The sequence below is a fragment of the Pungitius pungitius genome, chromosome 3, assembly GCF_949316345.1.
Source record: "Pungitius pungitius chromosome 3, fPunPun2.1, whole genome shotgun sequence".
NCBI classification, from domain to species: domain Eukaryota; kingdom Metazoa; phylum Chordata; class Actinopteri; order Perciformes; family Gasterosteidae; genus Pungitius; species Pungitius pungitius.
The window spans coordinates 281,883-306,256 of NC_084902.1; the positions used below are offsets into that span (position 1 = coordinate 281,883).

At 46.7% G+C, this 24,374-nt stretch overlaps 5 protein-coding genes across 7 annotated transcripts; 2 read left to right on the top strand and 3 right to left on the bottom strand.

Moving 5' to 3' along the window:
• The first annotated feature begins 2,252 nt into the window (after positions 1-2,252).
• mindy4b (MINDY family member 4B) lies at positions 2,253-5,489 on the top strand. Its single transcript, XM_062560937.1, has 8 exons — positions 2,253-3,300; positions 3,543-3,705; positions 3,817-3,882; positions 3,961-4,031; positions 4,213-4,282; positions 4,377-4,553; positions 4,991-5,171; positions 5,240-5,489. Exons 1-8 carry the CDS (start codon positions 3,155-3,157, stop codon positions 5,380-5,382), a joined length of 1,017 nt encoding a protein of 338 aa, XP_062416921.1. The 5' UTR covers positions 2,253-3,154; the 3' UTR covers positions 5,383-5,489.
• Positions 5,490-5,550: 61 nt separating this feature from the next.
• tsen34 (TSEN34 tRNA splicing endonuclease subunit) lies at positions 5,551-8,273 on the bottom strand. Of its 2 annotated transcripts, none has more exons than XM_037474335.2 (5): positions 8,176-8,273; positions 6,914-7,161; positions 6,640-6,778; positions 6,274-6,549; positions 5,551-5,844 (listed from the first exon to the last, which is right to left on the bottom strand). In XM_037474335.2, the coding sequence occupies exons 2-5, from the start codon at positions 7,151-7,153 to the stop codon at positions 5,657-5,659; spliced, it is 843 nt and encodes a 280-aa protein (XP_037330232.2). In that variant the 5' UTR covers positions 7,154-7,161; positions 8,176-8,273; the 3' UTR covers positions 5,551-5,656. The 2 variants fall into 2 exon arrangements, with proteins under 2 accessions (XP_037330232.2, XP_062416919.1); XM_062560935.1 differs by lacking the exon at positions 8,176-8,273 and adding an exon at positions 7,770-8,166.
• Positions 8,274-8,758: 485 nt separating this feature from the next.
• On the bottom strand, positions 8,759-13,693 carry eif2a (eukaryotic translation initiation factor 2A). Of its 2 annotated transcripts, XM_037474104.2 has the most exons (16): positions 13,601-13,693; positions 12,889-12,958; positions 12,739-12,810; positions 12,546-12,664; positions 12,256-12,355; positions 12,101-12,183; positions 11,853-11,926; positions 11,631-11,775; positions 11,369-11,485; positions 10,951-11,107; positions 10,547-10,631; positions 10,107-10,439; positions 9,877-9,978; positions 9,641-9,754; positions 9,276-9,341; positions 8,759-9,155 (listed from the first exon to the last, which is right to left on the bottom strand). In XM_037474104.2, the coding sequence occupies exons 1-16, from the start codon at positions 13,626-13,628 to the stop codon at positions 9,090-9,092; spliced, it is 1,731 nt and encodes a 576-aa protein (XP_037330001.2). In that variant the 5' UTR covers positions 13,629-13,693; the 3' UTR covers positions 8,759-9,089. The 2 variants fall into 2 exon arrangements, with proteins under 2 accessions (XP_037330001.2, XP_037330011.1); XM_037474114.2 differs by lacking the exons at positions 8,759-9,155; positions 9,276-9,341 and having other exon boundaries at positions 9,832-9,978.
• A 661-nt stretch (positions 13,694-14,354) lies between these two features.
• On the top strand, positions 14,355-16,808 carry serp1 (stress-associated endoplasmic reticulum protein 1). The gene is made up of 3 exons (XM_037474449.2): positions 14,355-14,581; positions 15,881-15,953; positions 16,257-16,808. The coding sequence occupies exons 1-3, from the start codon at positions 14,498-14,500 to the stop codon at positions 16,295-16,297; spliced, it is 198 nt and encodes a 65-aa protein (XP_037330346.1). The 5' UTR covers positions 14,355-14,497; the 3' UTR covers positions 16,298-16,808.
• A 63-nt stretch (positions 16,809-16,871) lies between these two features.
• mmp23bb (matrix metallopeptidase 23bb) lies at positions 16,872-23,165 on the bottom strand. The gene is made up of 8 exons (XM_062561617.1): positions 23,090-23,165; positions 21,574-21,607; positions 21,350-21,489; positions 21,040-21,207; positions 20,196-20,360; positions 18,070-18,180; positions 17,871-17,997; positions 16,872-17,499 (listed from the first exon to the last, which is right to left on the bottom strand). The coding sequence occupies exons 1-8, from the start codon at positions 23,163-23,165 to the stop codon at positions 17,307-17,309; spliced, it is 1,014 nt and encodes a 337-aa protein (XP_062417601.1). The 3' UTR covers positions 16,872-17,306.
• Between the last annotated feature and the right edge of the window lie 1,209 nt (positions 23,166-24,374).

Consider the following 24,374-nt stretch of genomic DNA (forward strand, 5'->3'; position numbering starts at 1 on the left):
ATAGAACCTCCATCAGATAGAACCATCATCAGATAGAACCACCATCAGATAGAACCTCCATCAGATAGAACCACCATCAAATAGAACCTCCATCAGATAGAACCTCCATTTGATAGAACCTTCATCAGATAGAACAACCTTCAGATAGAACCTCCATCAGGTAGAACCTCCACCAGATAGAATCTCAATTTAATAGAACCTCCATTTGATAGAACCTCCATCAGGTAGAACCATCATCAGATAGAACCACCATCAGATAGAACCTCCATCAGATAGAACCACCATCAAATAGAACCTCCATCAGATAGAACCTCCATTTGATAGAACCTCCATCAGATAGAACAACCATCAGATAGAACCTCCATCAGGTAGAACCTCCATCAGAAAGAACCTCAATTTAATAGAACCTCCATTTGATAGAACCTCCATCAGAAAGAACCTCAATTTAATAGAACCTCCATTTGATAGAACCTCCATCAGGTAGAACCTCCATCAGATAGAACCTCCATCAGATAGAGTACCTTTGTCAGCACCTGCATCCACAGAAGCCTGAGGGGAGGGAAAGTTTAAGGAAAGACTAGCTAACATTAGTTTGTTTATAATTGTTAGCTAGTTGTTAGCTACATACTTGCTAACAACTAGTGGGATAACTAGCGTTATGTTAACTCTGAGGTTCAAGTTTACACACCTGACATTTCACCAGAACAGCAGCTCGTCTCCTCTTTGATGCCGTCTGAAGGATCCAGGTCTTTATCTCCCGCAGTGACACCGACACTGTAGACGTGTTGACATGAGACAAAGATTTAAAGGATCCGGTCTGATGGAGACGGATCATCCTGTGGAGACCCCGAGCGGGCGGCCCAGCGGGGGGGGCATCTTGTTCAATAGAAACAAAGAATTAAAGGATGGAATCGGATCCGCATGTTGGCAGACAGAGACTCTGCTGGACCGCCTTCAGGTCCTCAAAGACCACGACAACACTCCCTCTGTGTATGTACACATATTAACATTAGAGAATAATTCACTTAAAACTCATGAATGTAAAAATCTATATAACAAAATGTACTATAATTGTTATTTGTGTTATTCATGCTATATGTGTAATAATGTTATTTAGTGTTGAAGGTGATTTATTTCCAGATATAACTTCATATAATCTGCAAGTCAAATCTAAAATCTGTTTTTATATTAATTACATTTTACAACCATTTTACTGAAAGTACTTCAATAAAAATTTTAAATTATGAAAATTAAAGAATTCTATTTTAGATGTTTTCGAGTGTTAATGTGTGTTTGAAGTGTGCATATATTTATGTGTGTGTGTGTATTACAGCATTGTGTATCAGTGTGTGTGTGTGTGTGTGTGTGTCAGGGTGTATATATACGTGTGTATTCAGTGTGTCTCTCCAGTGAAGCTTCACTCAAGTGGAGGTAAGAACTTCTTTTCATTTTAAAACATTTAGAATTAGATTTAGAATTAGAATAATAATAATCTGCTAATCTGCTTTTTAAATGTTAATTTTAATTTTTCTTCAGTTTTCTCATCAGAAAGTCGTTGATATAAAATTAAACGTCTTCATTTAAAGCCCATTTCCGCCACTAAAAAAAAATATGAAGGGTTAGAAGGTCATTTTGACTTCCTAAGCCTTTGTTTTTTTAGTGGTGGAAATGGTCCTCCATACATTGACGAATTGAATGTTTGTGATAAAAAAGTGATGATATGATATTTAATGAGAATGTATTTACTTATATCTGATTTCTCAGATAATATTCACTTAATAATGAATCGTTAAATAAGGACCATATTTCATTATTACTGTGTAGACAGTCTTTTCTTTGTGTGTGTGTGTGTGTGTGTGTGTGTGTGTGTGTGTGTGTGTGTGTGTGTGTGTGTGTGTGTGTGTGTGTGTGTGTGTGTGTGTGTGTGTGAGCAGATGGAGCTACTACAGATTCTGGACCAGGTGTCTGACCTGCAGAGCCGCAGGAAAGTTCAAATAAAACAATGAATTTGTTGGTGTGTTATTTGTAATATGATGTTTAATTAAAGATCAATGAGAGTTAAACGTTATTTTCTCTTTAGGCTTCTGTCAAAACATGTAAGTATATTAAAATATCTGTAAACTGTATTTTGGTGCTTCACCAACGCTGGCAATTATATGAAATTTTAAAAGTGCGCTGCTCACTGGCTCTGAATGAAGGGGGGGGGGGGGGGGTGAAGGGGGGGGTGTGTTGGGAGGGGCGTCATCGCACGTCTCAACTAATGAGAGCCTTTGGGGGCGGGACTAAGACTGAAGTGAACTTGAATCGGTGTAAATGTGTCCTGGATATATATGTCTTTATATATATACATATATGGGTGTACATATATCTATATAGACTCATAATGTATGTGTGTTTACATTTATAAATGTAAACGTACAGTACCGGTCAAGACACACGTCAAGACACACGTTCCTATTCAATTGAATGAGAAATTGTGTATATGCACATGTACACACACACATCTCTCTCTCTGTATATAAACATACATCCATAAGCCCCCTGGTGGCCGAGCTGTTTCACTGCACCGAGGTCAGAGGAGTCAATAGGTGACCTGACCTCGTGCTTCTCAGATAGATGGTTTGCGTGTTGCACAGAAGCCGACCCTGTAAAACAAACACATGTGTTTCACAGGTGATACTTGAGTATAAAGTACCTGTTGTATCAGGAAGATGCAGCTGCTGTTTTCATGGTCCTGTGCTCAGGTGTTTTCTCCTTCTCTCCTCAGAGGCTGGTGGATGTGGAGAAGGTGGAGGAGCAAGGAGACTGTCCTCCCCCCTGCAGGACTCTCCCAAAACTCTGCCCCATCCCACTAAATCTGATGGTCTCCACAGATCTGGGAGGAACCCCAGTGACCCCCCAGCTGACAGAGGTGAGATCGGTCAGGACCAGTCAGCTCCAATCAGGAGCGATCAGGTGTCCCGGCTCAGACTTGGTCTCCCTGCTTGTTCCCACGTTTAGAGTCTGAGGAAGGTTCTGTTCGGTGGAACGTTTCACGTCTTCAACTACGAGTGGAGGAAATCCTTCTTTCAGTTCAGAGAGCCCAACTCTGAGGTTTCGTACGCTCTGGAGACGGACCACGTGAGGTTCTACTACCGTGGTGCGGCTGTTCTACATGTCAGCCCCTCCGGGGAGGTCTCACCTGGTCAGGTGTGTGTTTCAGGGCGGGGCTAAAGCCATTCAGACGGTGGTCCAGGCCCGGATCATTAAATACTTGCTGTTCCTCCGGCAGAGCGGTTCAGAAGGACAGACGCTGCACAGGTGAGAACTCCTCCATCATCACCCAACCCTGAAACCAGGCGATACCTCCCACAGGTATCCGACAGGATGTCGCACGGAAACACAACTGACACGCGAGAGGTCAAGAACGAGGTCATTAGAGGGCCACCTCGTCAAATAACAAAACAACCCTGTTGTGACCCCAGACCAGAGTGGGAGACTGTTCTAGTTTCACTTGCTGTAGTGACGTCATCAGGGCTACGTCGCTGTTATTCTGTCTCCAGACTCACTGTTGGACAGAAGGAGCAGGACGCAGCTTTGGCAACAGCCCTTGCCGACAGCCTCTGGTTGGCTGGCCAAGAGATCAAAGCCACCGTCACCTTGGTAACCCAAGAATACTGCATCACACCTTACCTGGACTACAAGCTGGACAACTTCACAGAGAGGGTATCTGAGTGATGTCATTAGTTCTTTTTAAATGTGACATTTAACAAAGGGTTTGTATCGTTTTAAACATTGAAACAAGAGTTGATACTTTGACAAACTTGAGTCTTTCAGTTGCAGCTGTTTACGTTTAACACAAAGGAAGATGTGGAGAAGTTCATCCTGGATCACATTCAGTGTGTGAGTCCTCTTCTTGAAGTACAGCAGCTGGCTCAATTATCGATTTGCACCAAAGTGATCCTAACGATGGTGATGAAGTTCACAGAGGAGGGGAGTCATGGAGTCATCCTGTTCCTGTACAGCCTCATCTGTTCCCGCACAGTCGACAGGTGAGAAGCTCTCTCACAAAATGACACGCTCTTTCAACCCCAGAAGTGCAGATCAGATGAATCGAACATAAGAAGCAAACGTGTATCTGTAATATCCTAAAAGAACAAACTTACAACAATAAAGGTAAACCTTCATTTCAGTTTCAGAGATGATGAAGATATTCCGTCCTCTCTCTCACAGGCTGAAGGAGGACCTGGACTCCACCACCTCCCTGCTGTCCCTCAGTGTGGGAAACTTTGTATGCCGTCAGGTGAGAACTCCCCTGCTGTAGGTCACACTACTGGTTCTCCTTGAGACCCTGGTGGTCCTGGATCTACAGATGCCCCCCTGCTCTGTGTCTGCAGGCCCTGCTGAACCTGCTGTTGACAGGGAAGGCCAGTCCCAATGTCTTCAACGGGATTCAGCCCCTTGGGGAGGACGGACGTCCTCTGGAGCGTCCCCTGCAGGGCCTCCTGTCACGAGGAGATGTTGGATATCTCCACTGGAGCCGGGAGCAGATGGAAAGAGGAAGACTCCCGCAGGTACTTCATTCTCCTCTGTACTACTACAGCAGTACTACTACAGCAGTATTGTTACTTCTGATCAGAGGCAGATCGTTTACTGCAGTGATATTACTGGTGTGGAAATATTGTTACAACTAAAAGTACAAACGTATTAACATCAGAATAAACTTTTATCTTGCATAATGCTACGTGTCCCTCAGCACATAATCACTGGATTCACTGTTCAATCACCGTGTGACAGAACATTATAGGCTTTAATTACGTTACTGTCTGTTGCATCCATTACAATGAAAAGTGTGTTAAATGCATTATTACCATTATTTATAGATGATACAACAGTACTTCATTTATAAAGTTGATTAAGAATCTATAAATAAACCACCATAAACGGTCAGATGAAGGTGCAACATTTCATCTGAGATGTAGTACAGACCCCCCCCCCCCCCCATCCTCAGGTGGGCAGCATGTTGAAGACCCCCCGGTACCCCGTGTGGGTCTGCTGCATCAACAGCAGCTTCTCGGTGCTGTTCGGTCTGAACCGCTCGCTGCTCTCTGATTGGAGGATGGAGCACCGGTTCCATCTTTTCTACTTCAGGGGGCGGAGCTCCCAGACGACCACGACCCGGCTGACTGTGGGTGAGGACCGGGGTCCCCTCGGGGGGGGGGGGGGGTCTGCTCTGGGTCTGATCTACTCTCTCTTGCAGATACTCACTCTCACCACTGGGAGGCCCCCTTCAGGGACTCAGAGGAGAACCCGGAGACCAGGAGCTCGTCTCTGGAGATGACCATCAGGACCAAGTGGGACGGGGCCGCCATCGACTGGGCCGGCATAGTGCCCTACTACTGACACACCTGATCCAGTCTGGACCCCTCGGGACCAGGGGGGAGGGGGGTCTGTGACACCTGATTCCCTGCGTGCATTAAAGATTCCTCACCTGGTCCGGGGTCCTGTGCTTCTTCATGACACATTACTTTTATTCTTTTAGGACAGAACAAACGAGGGACTCCGCGTTAATCAGGTCCAGGTCTTTATTACATGAAGTCATGCAGGTTTCTTCTTCTGATCCAAAACTCACCTGCCCAGTGAACAACAACATCCAGTCTGAGTATTGATTAGTCCTCTACACCATCCCGCTCCACTGTAACGAGGTATACTGGACCCGGCCGCCCGGCCCCGGCGAGCAGAGCAGGACCGTCTTCTTCACGTTGGAACCCAGACGGGCCACAGCGAGGAGGTCCAGAAGACAGATGGGCTCCTCCAGGGACAGACAGACGGCGATGAAGTGAGCGTGGAAACGAAGAGGGTCACCTGGGGGTTAGAGAAGAACCATGTCCATCAACATCCTCAATGGGGGACCAGAACCTGGTTCAATTCCGTTCTTTCTTTATAGCCCAAAATGACAAATTGGCCTTTAGAGAGCTTTACATCCTGTACCCATTCGACATGTTTTGTCCCGAAACCCTCACATCAGCACAGGAAATACCCCCCAAAAAAGCCTTTTCTACATTTTCTTTAAGGGACCAATCAGGAGCTTCAAGTGAAAAAAACATAATAACAATAATTTCCGTCACCTGATTATTTTGTATTTATTGACAAAACACATTTTTTTCTCCAGATGTTACATTTAATTTGGATCAGATAAAGTGAACAGATATTTGTATTTCTTGTTCTTTTTGTATAATAAAGTTTCCTTTAAAGCTTTGGGGATCGAACCCTCAACCGCTGAATAAAACTCACCTGGATAAACCAGGAAGTGTCCTCCAAATTTTCCTGCTGAAGTCAAGTAGAAGCCCCGCCCCCTCAGGTCTCTGAACACCTGGTACCTGGCGGTGTGGCAGCTCGGCTCGTCCTGCCCTCTGATTGGCCGATGGGCCTGCAGGATGGCCCGGGCCTCCGGGCGGTAGAACAGCCCCGCCTTTGCCGTGCTCACCTGGACGGCCAGCGCCGAACGGGGGAAGGTAAAGCTCTGGTCCAGGGCCTCCAGCCGGCTCCGCAGAGCCTCATCTCCGGACTCTGAGAGGACCAGAAGCGTTTGAGCAGATACAGGGACGGACATATCGGGCCTCACCTGTACCTAATGACTTCAAGGTGACCGGGCCTCACCTGTACGTGATGATGTCATGGCTCGCTGCAGCGCAGACTTCCTGTCCTCCAGAGCGAGGACGCTCTGCTCCTCGTAGCTCCTTTGCTGGTCCTCCAGGTGCTGCTTAACCTGTAGACGAAGCTCCGCCCCTTCTCTATCCTGCCAACAACGAATCAAACTTGCTTGACCTCATGGTGCTTTTTCAACAAATCAGAATCTCTCGCTCTCTTACACTCACACACACACACACTCGCACACACACACACACACACACACACTCGCACACACACACACCTGGTAAACGGGTAGCGCAGCAGCAGCCTGGCGCTCAGTCAGAAGCTCCTCCTCCTCCGGCAGCAGCAGCAGCGGTCGACCCAGCCTGAGGTTCTGTCGGGGGATCCGGGGAAGTGAACCCAGCAGGGCCCCCACTAGACCCTGAGACCGCACCGCCTGCAGGTCCTCCACCCGCCACAGCAGGGGGGCGGAGTCACACAGGCTGACCCCCACAGCACGGGACGAGGGCCGCTCCTCCATCACGATACCTGACAGGTGGTCGATAACACAAACTTATAGTGTGTAGTAGGACACACACACCTTGATTAGTGGATGAGCAGAATAATACGCATATAGATTCATTAGTTACAGAAGTTACAAAGCTCTGAATCCTTCTGAAAGCCACAGAGCAGAACCAGAGGTCCAGTCTGGGACCAGCAGGTGTCTCTCTGCAGCTTTGGAGAAGACTGTTCCTCCTACGCGGCTCACCGAGTTTGCTTGATTATTTTCAGGCTTCGGTTCCCCGAAGCAGGTTGATCTAAATCACCATAGCAACACATGCTGCTCGATTGGTTCATCACTCAGTTCATTGATGAAGAGCGATATCAGTTAGATCAATGTTTAATAGCTCTCGTTATGACATCACTTCCTGTACGAGCGCCATTGATGCTGAAGAGCCGTAACGTGATGGACACCACACGCTGCAGCATCCACTGTCCCACACAACGTCTCACAACTATCCATTAGATTCTTTGGCCTTGTTATTAGCTTCTTATTCTGAAGGAGTTGAGATCATTCTTCTCATTGGATGAAGATGCATCCATGAAGCCTCGTGCCAGCAGGCACCTAAAATGAGCTGTTACATTTAAACACTCACATATGAAACATTAACTTGTGTGCGATACTTTGGGCTTGTAGCGCTGCTCAGTCACGTGACCTCCTCTGTCCAGAAACCCTCACATCGGCACAGGAAAAACTCCCGATGGGAAGAATAAAGGGAAGGAACCTGTGGAGCAGGTTCGGGGCAGATACCGAACACACGCATCATCTCCTGCTCCACTTTCTTTGAGTCGATTTGCCGCTCTGTCAAAAAATCCTGGTTTCGGTGATCGACTCTTCTGCCTTCTGACGCAGGAGCTTCTCTGATGACGTCAGGTTCAGACTCACCACACGGTTTGAGTGCGGATCCGCGATCCTGATGTCAATCATCTCGTTAATGTGAGCCGGATAAAGGGACGTTTGATTCATTTAGTTCAACCACCGACGAAGCCCCGGTTACTTACCAGTGAAACACTTTCGAACCACTTGAGTCCTACGCTGCTCTGAGGCCACGTGATTCCTCTGACGCGTCGCGTCACGCCGTAAACCGCCCCGACTGTCGTGAACGATATGAAGACAAAGCAATGGCCGTCGGTAGAAACGAGCGAACCTTCAGAGGGGGCGTCACGCCGGGGCGGGGCTTCTCTCAGGACACCCAATACATCACGTGTCATTTAGATGACGCTTTTACCCAAAGCGACTTCCAATAAGTGCATTTCAACCATAAAGATACAAACTCAGAAGAACAAGAAACAACAACGTACAATTAGTCAAATAACAGTTTCAAAACTTGTTATGGATAAGAGTCATTATAAGTCCAGTTTAAGGTCTACAGTGTGTTAGTGCTTTAGTCTGTAGAGATCCGGGGGTACCGGACGGCCACATAGGAGCAACATACGTGGCAATAAGTGATTCTGGTTCTGATGACCCGATAAAGTCAGTAGACCTTTGATGTCAACGCTTTTACTAGTTTATCTGTGTTGAACAAGAGTTCACAGAAGTCCGGAGGTCTTTGAATGTCTCACGGAGAGAAGTCTGGAAACAAAATTACTGAAAACATTAGTTTCATTCAGGCTTTTATTTTGAAATGACCACTATTAAAGGCTCCAACATCTGTACAGATGTTGCATAGCAACAGGGCTTTGAACTAAATGCATACTAAACTAAATTTCCCAGAAAAGAGGACCCAATAAGATTATGGCTCCCATAGAGACCCCCCCCCCCCAATCCTCCAACAAACCCCACCCCTCATTACTCAAGCTCCGCCCAACAAAGAAACTGACATATGCAGCCTTGACTTTCTTTAGAATAGTGTATGACATGTAATGTATACGTGAGTGGACAGAGGGGGCGTGGCCTGTAGCTCATTCAGCATCTCCTAGGGTTCGATCTGGAGATCCTCCAGCTCCTTCAGCAGCTGACACTCTTTCTGCAACTTCTCCAGCTGAAGAAATCAAACAAATCCTCAGAAGAGTGCTGACCACCTATAAAGTGCTGATCAATAATCTTTAATCAACTAGAGTGAAACACGGATAAAATATATTAGTGTATGTATGTGTGTCACCTGGTTCTTTTGTAGAACCTTTCCAGAAGCCTGTTGGTCCTTCAGCTCTTCGATGGCTTTAAGTTTCTGTAAGAGATCCCTAACCAATCAGAACACAGGGCACGCTGACCAATCAGAACACAGGGCACGCTGACCAATCAGAACACAGGGCACGCTGACCAATCAGAACACAGAGCACGCTGACCAATCAGAACACAGGGCACGCTGACCAATCAGAACACAGGGCACGCTGACCAATCAGAACACAGAGCACGCTGACCAATCAGAACACAGGGCACGCTGACCAATCAGAACACAGGGCACGCTGACCAATCAGAACACAGGGCACAGTGGCTTGTGTATTGAAGACTTTGTTGATCCTTCACCTTCTTCACATTCTTTATCTTCTTGTCAGTCTCGGGGTCGCCACAGCTCGGCTCTGATTGGCTGTTACTGACGTGGGCGGGGTCAGATGGAAGTTTGATTTCAGGCTTCAACTCCTGCAAAATAACCATCATTAAATATGTATTTATGAATCCACAATTGATGCATTTTATAAGAAAAGTCATGAAGTGACCTGGTCCTAACTTTGGAGGACTTCCATTGGCTGAGATCAGGTCACCTGTTTGGCTTTCTTGGCCTCTCGTTTCTTCTGATTCTTCAGAGCTGATTTAGAGAGACTTTTCTCTCCTGGGCGCAGATTCTGAGGAAGTTCCTCCTCGTGCTGACAGAAAAAGGCTTCAATTAATCATCATCATCATCATCATCTTCCTCCTCCTCTTCAAACCAACATCAGAAGGTGGAGATGTGGACCGTCTACGCTACTGAGTGCTACAGCTGTGTGAGGAGTACCAGTTTGGAGCTGGCCGTGGCGGGCAGGTGTCTGAGTGCCGGTGGGCGGTAGGCCTGAGTGGGCGTGGCCTGCGTGGTGCCCAGCTGGCTGGGCGCCGCCTGGTACCTGACGGGCCGCCCAGGGAAGTGGCCCTCGGGCACCGGCTGCCAGCGGACCTCCCACAGCTCCGAGCCGGGCTCCGCCTCCTGCTTGTGCAGCACAGAGCCCGTGTAGTGCCAGATCTTAAACCCGTTGCTCACGCGCAGCCGGGGCGAGCACGTCGCTGTGACGACGTGCTCGCCGTCCGGACACCAAGAGAAGTGGGTGGCGTCCGGCGCCTCAGGTTTGGACACCTGTGAGGGGAGAAGGCGGGGTTAGAGGGGAAAGTCCGTTACCTGCTCATCAGGACTCCCCCTTAATAATTAGTTAATAATGGTCAAAATCAACATTTATTCTTCACCTGTTTGTACTTCTTGGCGTCCCAGACCTCCATCTGACCCCGGAGGTTTCCAAACCCGGCCAGAACCAGGATGTGACCCTGAGGACTGAAAGCAGGAGGTCAGACAATCTGAGAGGCTGCAACCTTTACTTTACATTCTACTTCTATCCAGAGCGACTTGCATTTTAACCCCTGGTCCACATTCTGCCTGGGGAGCAGTTAGGGGTCAGGTGTCCTGCTCAGGGACACTTCCACGTGGCACATGGGGCAGCCGGGATTTAAACCACCAACCTTGCAGCTCCCTACCACACTACTCAAAGTGCCATCATCCACCTGCAGAAGAAGCCCCGCCCCCTAGACAACAGATACTTTCAGTGATTGGCTCACTGAAGATGAGGCCGAACAGGAAGTGGGGGAGGCATCACCTGTAGTAGGCGGCATTCCGCGGCCCGGTGCCAAAGTCGAACAGCGGCTCACACTTGAGGCTGTAGACGGTGGCCTTAGCCGGCATGAAGCCGTAGACCACGCAGAACTCTGCAGAACCAGGACTCCAGACCACGTCGTAGATGGGACCGTTCTTCTCTGGGTCCCACAGAGACACAGGGACACAGAGCGTGAGGTGGATGGACACGTTCAGGAAACCTGGTTCTTTGTCTACAACAACCGCGTTATGTTCTTATTCAATAACAGGTCCAATAACTGGATGAAACCAATAATAACTGTGGACATATTGATTAGCTCGTGATATCAGATGATTTCTATAAACAAAGCCAGAAGGAAAAGGTTCAGTTTCAGTCCAGTAGATCCTGTGAAGACTTATAATTGTGATCAAACACGACTCACGGAGTTGAACCAATGACGTCTCTCCGCTCACTGACAGGAAGTGAAGCGTCTGTTCTCCGTAGTACGAAGCTCCGCTTTTATCTACCTCAGTACTGGACGTCACCAACACGGCAGAGCCTGAGGGACAGGAAGCGGTCCATGAAGGACAGGAAGCGGTCCATTAGGGACGTGCAGAGACAGCTATAGAAAACACACCAAGACCAGGAAGCCAGGACCTGAGCCCCAAGGAACTGGACCTCCTGGACTCGAGCTGCTCTCCCACCTTTCTTGTTCCACTGCATGCTGACTCTGTCGGCCTTGAAGAAGCTCTTGTTGGCGAGTGCAGCGGTGGGTCCTCCCAGAACGGGGTACTGGTACAGTCGGACAAACGAGGGGGCTCCTTTACTGCCGGGGACGTAGACGGCGACCTGGAGGGGACAGACAGAGACGGTATGCGGAGAGGACCCGGTTTAAACCTCCTGCTCGCTCTTTGCTGGTTGCTCACCTTGCTTGGCTGACCTCCAGGAGACAAAACATAGTCCGACACTTTCTGCATGTGGAGCTTGTTGGCGATGAGGTCTGAAGAAACAGAAACCATCAGCTGTACGTCTGGGACGCGACCCTGGTGCTGTCCCACCGGGACGCGACCCTGGTGCTGTCCCACCGGGACGCGACCCTGGTGCTGTCCCACCGGGACGCGACCCTGGTGCTGTCCCACCGGGACGTCTACCTGTAGACAGCAGGTTTACTTACTGAAGTCGTTGTTCTCATAGAAGTGAAGCTCGTTGTTGACGCTCCTCACTGAGATCTCCTCGTCCTCTGACCAGCTGGGACACCTGCAGCCAATCACAGCACAGAGCTGCAGTATGAGACTCAGAGTGTGTGTGTGTGTGTGTGTGTGCGCTCACCATGAGTCCAACTTCTTCTGATACAACGCCTTGATCAGCTGACCGCTCTGTAAGTCCCACAGCTGGAGATTAGCTTCCCCCTGAGCGCTGTCTTTGGCCTCTGACACAAACACAGATTCACTTTGTTTTAATGCAGGTTATGAAACAACATGTAGAGCGCCGATCACGACAGAAGTCTTAGTCGCCGTGCAGTCTCTTAGTCGCCGTGCAGTCTCTTAGTCGCCGTGCAGTCTCTTAGTCGCCGTCGCCGTGCAGTCGTCTCCGTGGGGTCTGATTGTCTTTCTTCTTACTGCTGTACGGTTGCCAGGTGACCAGAATGTTGTTGAGAGGAGAAAAATCAAGCAGCGCCGTCTTCGGGAGGTCGAAGGTGGAGACCAGTGAGCCATCTGAAGACTTCACCACAGACACACTGACAGGTGGACAGACAGTTAGTTGTCATTGATAATATTATTATAATTCATAATAGTATCATCAAACACTTACTTGAGTCCGTTGCACCAGCCAAACAGCGTCCCATCTCTGCTGAAGGAAACACACCTGCTGGACCGAGAGTCCCTGAGACACAAAGACACACCTGTCCCACCTGTGCAGACACACTTGAGTGCACATGCTGATGATGATGTGATGCGTTACCTCTGGAAGGAGGAGTGCTGCTCACACAAGGGAGGACCACAGAGGAGAGACGTACCGGCTGATCCACGCACTTAAAGACACACACTTATTTCATTAAGCAAACTTCATTAAGCGAACGTTAAAGCAAGATTGTGGTTTTAAATCTACTCTCAAGAATGGAAGCTTCATTTGAGAAGTTTAAATTCGATGTAGAAAATCTATTAATTAGACATATCCGTGCTTACCAGCTAATCAGCCCGTCACATTAAAAGACTGGTCCTGTACCAACAAACATGACTTTCATTCGGCAGATATATCATCTTTAAAACGGACATGTTTTCAGAGCTTTATGGTAAAAAGTGTCTGTTCAGAACTCCTGAAAATAATCAGATATGAGCCTTCAGAGCACGTGATCCCATTTTGGAGGGTGATATTTTAACATAGTGATTTTTTCTCTTGTGTATTTTATGCAACAGAATAAATCGGCAGACTATACTGATTCAATGACATCTGTACTTCTCTTTAGGACGTAATTATGTCAACTAAATATGCTATATGATATGAAATATGATTTTGCTGTTTGCCGGCATCCTTTTTCATCTAAAAGAAGTGACTCGTATCCGGTTCGCTGGTGTGCGCGCGCATGGCCTTTGCTGGTTGCCGGTTGCTCGGTAATATCGTGCAGTCAACATCTGAACGCAACAAACCGTCCCTGTAAACTTAAATTACCCACCTGCTAACAGCGGGATGGTGGGCGCCATGTTTACGTGTGCCGGAACAAGAAAGGGCGCTAACCGGAAATACGTGACGCCAGAAGTAGGCGGGTCTCTTAGTGCCACATCAGCATACGGTCGCCTCACATCTTCTACACGTCATTTAAAAACATTTCAAATGAGTTTAACCGTAATATTTTGACAAGAAAAACATCTTTCTACCCACAAATACATGTTATATTTTCAATAAATTCCCAAAAGGTTGATTTTATTCATGTATTAAGTTGAATGATGCATCAAGCTGTCGAGGAGCAATTGAGAGTAAAGTTACTTCCGTTTCCAGAATAAAATCCTCGTTTTTTTTAATGAATATACGTTTTATAAATTAAGAAACAATAGCATACTTAGAGAATGTAATATTATTATTATCATTACTACATAGTATACACCATGACATCAATAACTTTAATATGTGACTACTTGTACCACCTGATTATTCAGTTAATCATGAATTATTAATCAATATATCAATAATCAAATAAGATGGTTTCAGCTCTGCTTCAGATAAAATCAGCTAGGATGTAACCTTACGTTATAATTTAACCTTTTTTTGAACATTAGAAAATGTGGTCAATAACTGACGTCGAACTAATTGATGCCGATAACGCAAGACAATACGCACAATGAGAACTTTACTCTGGAAGAGTGGGCCGGAAGCTTTATTTCGACACACAGTAGCTTCATTCAGGAAGTGGTTGGCTTGTGGGCGCGGCTTAATATTTGTGACTACGTCGACAAGAGAGAGAGGAGCCCTTTGCCCGTCAGCAGCGTCACAGAGACGAGTCGAAGACGAAGGAGAAAAGCTGCTCGCGAATAAATAAAAATACTAAGACACCGACGGAAGAAAAGAAGACAAGATGGTGGCCAAGCAGAGGATCCGCATGGCGAACGAGAAGCACAGCAAGAACATCACTCTGCGAGGCAACGTGACCAAGTCCACGGTGAGTCCGAGGGTAGACCCGATACCAGTCTGTACGGGACCAGTAGACCCGATACCAGTCTGTACGGGACCAGTAGACCCGATATCAGTCTGTACGGGACCAGTAGACCCGATACCAGTCTTTACGGGACCAGTAGACCCGATACCAGTCTGTACGGGACCAGTAGACTCGATACCAGTCTTTACGGGACCAGTAGACCCGATACCAGTCTGTACGGGAACCAGTAGACTCGATACCAGTCTTTACGGGACCAGTAGACTCGATACCAGTCTGTATGGGACCAGTAGACTCGATACCCGTCTGTACGGGACCAGTAGACTCGATACCCGTCTGTACGGGACCAGTAGACCCGATACCAGTCTTTACGGGACCAGTAGACTCGATACCCGTCTGTACGGGACCAGTAGACCCGATACCAGTCTGTACGGGAACCAGTAGACCCGATACCAGTCTGTACGGGACCAGTAGACCCGATACCAGTCTGTACGGGACCAGTAGACCCGATACCAGTCTGTACGGGAACCAGTAGACTCGATACCAGTCTTTACGGGACCAGTAGACCCGATACCAGTCTGTACGGGACCAGTAGACCCGATACCAGTCTGTACGGGAACCAGTAGACTCGATACCCGTCTGTACGGGACCAGTAGACCCGATACCAGTCTGTACGGGACCAGTAGACTCGATACCAGTCTGTATGGGACCAGTAGACCCGATACCAGTCTGTACGGGACCAGTAGACCCGATACCAGTCTGTACGGGACCAGTAGACCCGATACCAGTCTGTACGGGAACCAGTAGACTCGATACCAGTCTTTACGGGACCAGTAGACCCGATACCAGTCTGTACGGGACCAGTAGACCCGATACCAGTCTGTACGGGAACCAGTAGACTCGATACCCGTCTGTACGGGACCAGTAGACCCGATACCAGTCTGTACGGGACCAGTAGACTCGATACCAGTCTGTATGGGACCAGTAGACCCGATACCAGTCTGTATGGGACCAGTAGACCCGATACCAGTCTGTATGGGACCAGTAGACCCGATACCAGTCTGTACGGGGAAGGATTTGCCTAAATCCCAGTTAACATTGTGTTATTGTGTGTTATTGTTGATATTGTTATTAATTAAATATCTATCATTGTCTCACAGTGAACAATAATCAATATTATCAATGACAACAGTACCTTGTGATGACAGCATCATGGTCATAAGACTAAACATCAATCAGCAGCTGATCTGTTATTATTAAGAAGTTCAGACCCAGTCATTGATCCACTATAACTGTCCCCCCCAGAGGAGCGTCACTGAGGATAAAGGTGTGGGTCCCTGGTTGCTTGCCCTCTTCATCTTTGTCGTCTGTGGATCAGGTGAATCTTTCTCTTCCTACAAATGAAATAAAGTTCTGTGTATATATACTAGATAGTGTGGGTCTTTGTAGGAATGTATTTTTGGGGTTAGGCTTAGTATTTGTTAAACAATATCACAGGTTTGGCGAGTAGCTCCGCCCTGCTGATGACAGTGAGGGAGGGGCGGGGCTTATCTGGAGTCAAAGTGACTCCAAAGAGTAAATAACGAATGAACTTACTTGTGTCTCAGGTGTTTGGGTGGATTTTCACAGCACTGATCAATAACCAGTGATCACATGGATTTAACTCTCTGTTTGTCTGCAGCCATCTTCCAGATTATTCAGAGCATCAGGATGGGCATGTAGTGATGTCACAAGGAAAGGGCGGGGCCAGAGACCAGCTGGAAGACGACGACGACCATCAAGAACCTACCGGAACATTCCTGAAATCTAACGCCCGTCAGCAGCACACAACTGCCCCCCGCCCCCGTTACCTGTTACCCCCCCCCCCCCGAACCTCCCGTTATCTGTGTTGATTTAATTTCGGCGCTGACCTTCAGTGGTTCTGTAAACAAGCCACAGATGTGCCTTTCTGTGTTTACCTGTGTTTTAGCTCCACCCACTCTGACTCCACCTTATCAGTGTAACAGGAGGAGGGGGGGCACAGTCTTTAATCAGGACCTAAATACCCTTTCTACCATTCCAGCTTCAAGCCTGATCTGATATCTGTCCTTGTCCCCCACAGCCCCCCCGAGATGAAATTAGGTCTTTTGAATCAGAAGGTTTGAGGTGTTGAAGGTGTGTTTGCACCGTGTGCAGCTTCACCTGAACAATCGCGTTCAATAAAGAAAGAATAAAGTTTCATTTTGAAGATGGATGCCATATTTGTTCCATGCGTGAAAGTTAGTGTTAATACAAGTGTGTGTTTGTTTTACTTGGATATAATTAAAGGAACATCCAATCACAGATCAGCGTTGAGATGATGCAATAATTCAAACCACACGGGTCTCAAATCAGAATTAAGGACATTTTATTAAGATAAAACGGGTCTGGTGTCTGTTGGATTGATCGGTGAATCTTTTGATGGATCCAGTCCGTATGAGATGATCTGCTGTTAAATCACAGCCTCCAGCAGGAATAAATATAAGAGTTAAACTACATCCGGAAGGGTTATGAGGTCACGATGTCATGCCATCTATCTCCACCTAAAGGAAGTCCTACAGAACTATGAGGACATGGACAGGTGTTCTATTAGCACACAGCTAACCTTCTAGAGGAACTCTACCAGTGTAACAAGGTCCAAACATGTTGTGAACTTCCTATTTTGAGTTGAGTTCAGCACTTCTTCTGTGGTTTAGTACCCCTGGACCAGTCTTCAGCTGTTGGAGGGCTGCTCTGGTTTTAGTCGGATGGACCAGGAGTTGGCGGACACAATGTCCCCCCCCCGATGGATGCGACAGGTGTAGACACCCTCATTGAACTCGTTGGCCACGATGCGGAGGTCTCTGTCCTTCACCATGATGTAGCCGGGGATAGAGTTCAAGATCTGCTCGCCATCTTTGTACCAGCTGCAGGAAAGAGACGGAGACATGTGGTTCTGGTTTGCAGAATCCTGGAATTCCCACCGCACCACGTCCCAGCTGGACCACATCCCTACGGTCCCCACTGTCCCTAGTGTACCACGTCCAACCAATCCCAGCTTTTAGCCTTTGGGCCTTCATGGTTGGTTGCTGTCACGTGACATTGGTAGATGACCTTCAGGGGGACGGAACGGTTTCATGCGTCTACTCAGGTCTTCATCTGCCTGCTTTGTCAAACCTTCAAACCTCACCTAGTTTTTACTATTAGGACAATTCATTGACTTTATTTGAAGTAATACAAAAGGGGAAACAATATTTAAGGAATCGATAACCATTATTTCCATTGTTGATCAACTGGCCTGATTTTGGGCGGTGAGCGTAGGTTCTTCGTTCCACAGCGGAAACCAACCACCTTTCCTCTGGGAACCATCTTGATCTTCACATTAGCTGGTGGCAACGTTGGCGTGGCAACTGCCTCCAGAGGCTCTGAAAGACAAGAAGTGAGTTTCAAACCAGAGACGAGCGACGGACCTCAGAGAGAATTCGGTTCTTTGTCACCGTAGCAGAGGTCACATCGCTGAGGACAGTTCTTCTTCATGAAGATCTTCCTCCGCTCACAGAAGCCCAGAAGAGCCCACGGACCACAGACCCGCTTCTTATCCAGACAGCCTGCACAAAGACCAGTACCACACCCTTTACTACAAGTACAGCAGAAAGTACCACATCCTTTACTACGGTACTATTTGATGCACACCAATCAACAGCTGCACTGTAAGTGACCCCGTTAACCTGAGAGGCTCATTTCCATCTGCTGTCCCCGGCCAGATGTTTAAAGACATCCCTAAAACTAAAGAACAACAGGAAGTAATACATCCTAGTACTGGTACATCCAAGTACTAGAGAAAGTATCACATCCTCACAGTACCACAGGGGATCCAGAGTTGTGTCTACTGTGTCTTTAGGACATTTTAACTTGTACGTGTTCTCCTTCTTTTGGTATTTGTCATAAAAGCTCTTTCAGTAAATGAACTAATATCAGATCACCAAGCTGATCTATTTTGTGTTACGAAAACGAGAATATTTCAGCTCAAATGAAGCAACTCCTCCAAGTCATGTTAATTCTCTTATTAGTGGCAGCTATTTATGACTCTTGTCTTTAAATAAACCTAAACAGGAGAAGAACTCATTTGAAACCTGGTTCTCTCTGTTGTAGTGTCAATCATCTTGATGATACTGCTACAGGCTCTGTTAGGGCGTCTCACCAAATTAGAAGAATCAACTGACTTCTATAATTTCTGAGTCTACATCTTCTACTTGTGTCTTGGATCCGATTCCAACCAGGCTGCTTTAGCTTTAAGTTTCTCCTTTAATTAGCACGTCTTTGCTGTATATTATGAATCTGTCTTTGTTGACGGGACATGTACCACCATCTGATCTTAAAGATCTTCTAACACCGTATTGTCCTACAAGGCAGCTACACCCCATAGATGCTGATGTTACTTGAGGTTCCTAGAGTTTATAAAAGTAGGATGGGATCCAGAACCTTCAGTCATCAAGCTCCTCTTTAGTGGAACCAGCTTCCACTTTCAGTCCAGGGGGCAGATCAGTCGGCTCATGTAAGACGTTCCTCTTTGGTACCACTTATAGTGGCTCAGGTTAGTCTGGACCAGCCTTAGTTAAGCTGCTGTAGGTCTAGACTGCAGGAGGACTTCTTAGGACACACCGAGCTCCTCTCTCACTCTCACCTTCTACAACAATCCACGTCTCATTAATGCACATCACTAATTTAGTTATTTGTAGATCGTGGTTCCGTCTGGACCCTGGTCCTGACTCCTGCTGTGGCCCTGCTGACACCCGCTGCTGCCATCATCATTATTATTATCTTAAATATGAATCATTACTGTCATCATACACCAACGTTACCCTTTCCTCAAGTCTTTGTGCTTTCCCTCCCCACAGAAGATTCAGCTAGAGGTTCTACCTGATGGTGGTTCTGCCTGATGGAGGTTCTACCTGATGGAGGTTCTATCTGATGGAGGTTCTGCCTGATGGAGGTTCTACCTGATGGAGGTTCTATCTGATGGAGGTTCTGCCTGATGGAGGTTCTGTCTGATGGTGGTTCTACCTGATGGAGGTTCTATCTGATGGAGGTTCTGCCTGATGGAGGTTCTGTCTGATGGTGGTTCTACCTGATGGAGGTTCTATCTGATGGAGGTTCTGTCTAATGGAGGTTCTGTCTGATGGTGGTCCTCCCTGCAGTGGTCCTGCTGTACACTTACTACTCTCATTTTTTAAATCATTTGTCATATGAACTGAATGTATTGTACATCTTTTACGTTGTTCATTCTGTACATGTACATGACGTCTTGTAGTCTTTCCATCCTGACAGAGGGATCCTCCTACAACATTCTCACCAAATTTTCTTTCCTTTTTCATTCTTTGGGGAGTATTTCCTGTGTTGTTGTGAGGGTTTCAGGACAGCAGATGTCCTATGTGTACACACCGTAAAGCCCTCTGTAATTTTCTGTTTTGGGCTTTACAAAATAAAATAAAATCAATTGAATCCTATTACCATGGAAAAAGTATTACAGGAAGTATTCAGTGTCCACAACTAAGAGATGGTTTGAATAATTAATAAAATATATTGTGAGACCTACAGGAAGTGCTGCCGTGCTGGTTGTTACCGTAAAGTCTCTGGATGCCCCACACGTCGTCCTGGGCCACGTTCCTCTGGCCCGTGTAGGTGGCGTTGGGATGCATCAGAGCCTGAGGATGTCTGGAGTGCCACAGACCGAGAGCATGACCGATCTCATGAGCTGCCACCTGGACCAGGTCATTCAACCACACACCTATAGAGTCACATGACCAACACCAGCAGAGTCACATGGTCAATAACTGTAATAATCATTCAGTGTTCAGCCCTGTGAAGCCTTTCACATGAAACAATTAGAGCTGGACCTTGTTTCCAGCTGAACCTAGTACTGGTACCTTGTTTCCAGCTGAACCTAGTACTGGTACCTTGTTTCCAGCTGCACCTAGTTCTTGTACCTTGTTTCCAGCTGCATCTAGTACTTGTACCTTGTTTCCAGCTGCACCTAGTTCTTGTACCTTGTTTCCAGCTGCACCTAGTACTTGTACCTTGTTTCCAGCTGCACCTAGTACTGGTACCTTGTTTCCAGCTGAACCTAGTACTGGTACCTTCTTTCCAGCTGCACCTAGTACTGGTACCTTGTTTCCAGCTGAACCTAGTACTGGTACCTTGTTTCCAGCTGAACCTAGTACTGGTACCTTGTTTCCAGCTGAACCTAGTACTGGTACCTTATTTCCAGCTGAACCTAGTACTGGTACCTTGTTTACAGCTGAACCTAGTACTGGTACCTTATTTCCAGCTGAACCTAGTACTGGTACCTTGTTTCCAGCTGAACCTAGTACTGGTACCTTGTTTCCAGCTGCACCTAGTACTGGTACCTTGTTTCCAGCTGAACCTAGTACTGGTACCTTGTTTCCAGCTGAACCTAGTACTGGTACCTTGTTTCCAGCTGAACCGGGACTTGCCGAGGATCCAGAACTCGTGGTTGTCGAAGTGGATTTCTCCTCGTGGCGGCAGGAAGGCGTGAGCCAGCTCACCATTTAGACCATCGAAACACGGGTGGAGAGGAGACCACCAGCAGTCCGTGTGGTTGAAGGTGTAGAAACCTAACACACACACACACACACACACACACAGAACATCTATAGATACACACTAGATTCAACACCACCCCAAACTATTGTTTCTGTCTCCCTCATTTTCTCTGTGTGTTTTATTTTGAAACTCCTCTGCATCCTGTCTACCTACCGATGGTGATGTCGGCGGTGGCGTTGCTGTCGGTGATCTCGCTGAAGGTCAGTGGAGATACGTCGCTCCACTTGGTAAAGGCAATGCTGATGGCCTTCCTGGTGTCCTCAGCATTCAGAGTGTTTGGAAACGCTATGATACTGAGGGACACAGGAAGAGACAGACAGAGGAAGACATGATTGATGCATGTTCATGTACCTATTGGTTCTAGTATTGATCTTCACCTGTAAGAGATGTTGTAATGAGTCCACTTGTGTCCTAAACCGGATCATCCATCAATCAGTTTATCCATCAACCAGATCATCCATCAATCAGTTTATCCATCAACCGGATCATCCATCAATCAGATCATCCATCAATCAGTTTATCCATCAACCGGATCATCCATCAATCAGATCATCCATCAATCAGTTTATCCATCAATCAGTTCATCCATCAATCAGACCATCCATCAATCAGTTTTTCCATCAACCGGATCATCCATCAATCAGATCATCCATCAATCAGTTTATCCATCAACCAGATCATCCATCAATCAGTTTATCCATCAACCAGATCATCCATCAATCAGTTCATCCATCAATCAGTTTATCCATCAACCGGATCATCCATCAATCAGTTTATCCATCAACCAGATCATCCATCAATCAGTTTATCCATCAACCAGATCATCCATCAATCAGTTTATCCATCAACCAGATCATCCATCAATCAGTTTATCCATCAACCAGATCATCCATCAATCAGTTTATCCATCAACCAGATCATCCATCAATCAGTTCATCCATCAATCAGTTTATCCATCAACCGGATCATCCATCAATCAGATCATCCATCAATCAGTTTTTCCATCAACCGGATCATCCATCAATCAGATCATCCATCAATCAGTTTATCCATCAATCAGTTCATCCATCAATCAGTTTATCCATCAACCGGATCATCCATCAATCAGTTTATCCATCAATCAGTTCATCCATCAATCAGATCCTCCTAGCTGAGTGACACCTGCTGGACTTCCTCAGATGTCCACAACACACTGCTGTGATCTGTTCCCATTGTATTATTATTATTAGTTCAGTCACATGATTTAACTCCCAGTATGCTTTTCACTGGGAAATATACAACTAAAGGTCTTTAACTTCTTAAATAGAAATGAAAACAACAATCTGCAGCTGAAATTAATTCAATTAATGGATTATTCTGTAACCACAGCAACGAGGTTCTGTTGGCTCGCTGAGGCTCATGGGTAATGTAGTTTGTGTGTCTGAGACGTGGCAGCAGACGGAGACTCCTCCTCACACGTCTGTCTCCCACATGTGAACCTCGAGACACCAACTAAACCTGAACAGATCAGTCTGAGGCTCAGCTGGACCACTTCCTGTCCCTAGACCTCCAGCTGGAACAAAGAGCAGCCCACGATTCTACCGCCTTTCCAAAGGAACACAGAAGAAGAAGAAGAGCTGTAGGACAAACAAGTCCAAACTATGCAAACTCCATCTGATCTTTAAAAGACAAATACATCAATCAATAAACTGTAAAAATCAAAGACCTCAAATGTGAATCAATGCACTATAACGTGAATCAATACACTTCAACATTGATCAATAAACTCTTGAATAGGAATAACGTTGCTTGGGGATTAGATCAGATGTTTATTGGAAGGAGAACTGATGGATTGATCATTCTGCTTTGTGAAGTTCACATGAAACGGGTTTTCACTAGAGCTTCATAGTTCACTGACCTGCGGCCTGAGAGCAGTTCCGCTCACCTTCATCATCATCATCATCGTCGTCATCAGCAGAGGAAGGTCCATGGTGAGAACGGGACTACAGAGTCACATGACCCATCAATCAATTAATCAACCGACCCGCCTGTGAGTAGCGTGTTCAATAAACACAGATTGACGCAGAGACTCCCATCAGGACCTCGTGGTCCAGAGGACGACCCGAACCTTCCGGACGGGACCCGAGGAGCTGCAGGACCCGGTCCGTTCGGCTCCGGATCCAACTGAGGCAACTTCTTCTTCCCCACGGAGCGCTCGCTGCAGTAGAGAGGCTGGTCCGGAGGGGCGGGGCGCTTGTGTGCGTGCGTGTGTGTTGGAGGTGTCCGTTTACACGAGCCCGCACATGTGGAGTTTAACCCTTCCGGTTCCGATTCGGTCCTTTATCTGTAAACTAAAAAGATTTGTCCAATTGTGTGAGTGTGTAAATGTGTACATTAAAGCGGCTCTGTCTCTGTCCTCTGTCTCTGCATCTCTGTCCCTCCTGTCTCCGTCCTCTGTCTCTGCATGTCTGTCCCTCCTGTCTCTGTCCTCTGTCTCTGCATGTCTGTCCCTCCTGTCTCTCTTCTGTCTCACACGGTCCGATGTTCTGAGCAGATGTTACTGAGTACAGATGGTTCTTTGTTCCATTGGACTCAGCCTGGAGTACACAGGTTTGACCTTTCCCCCCCCCCCTTGAAGCAGTATTTCCCCAAATCAGCTGTTGAGGGTCAATTGAACGTCTCTTCAGCCCCTCCCACACTTATTGAGGGCAATCCCATGGAATGTGATAAAAACCCTTCTTGTCATAATTATTGATGACTATTGGTGTTTTAAGTATCTCGTTCTCAGCTCAGGTTGGACCACCAGAACTTTATGCCATGTATCTCCTGTCATGATGTCGTATGTCCTTTAGTTATGTCCCACTCTGTGTGGTCAAATACAAAAGACATAAATCTTTTTTTCATATATTGATCTGTCTTCATAGGTTTTTGAAATAATTTTGTTTTGTGAATATGTTTGAAAGATGTCAATCACATGAGAAACATTTATACACCAAAGTACGCAAACCTTTACTCAGCTCTTCTTCTGTGGTGCTTTAATGACATCGACAGGAAATGAGCCGTATGTGTAGAGTTCAGAGAGTAAATATACACAAGGTGGTGTATACAGAATATACACATGTGTACTGAGGGTGGATGCTAATGTTAGCATTTAGCTTGCTGTAAGCACCGAGGTAACAAACCTCTGTTATATAATAAT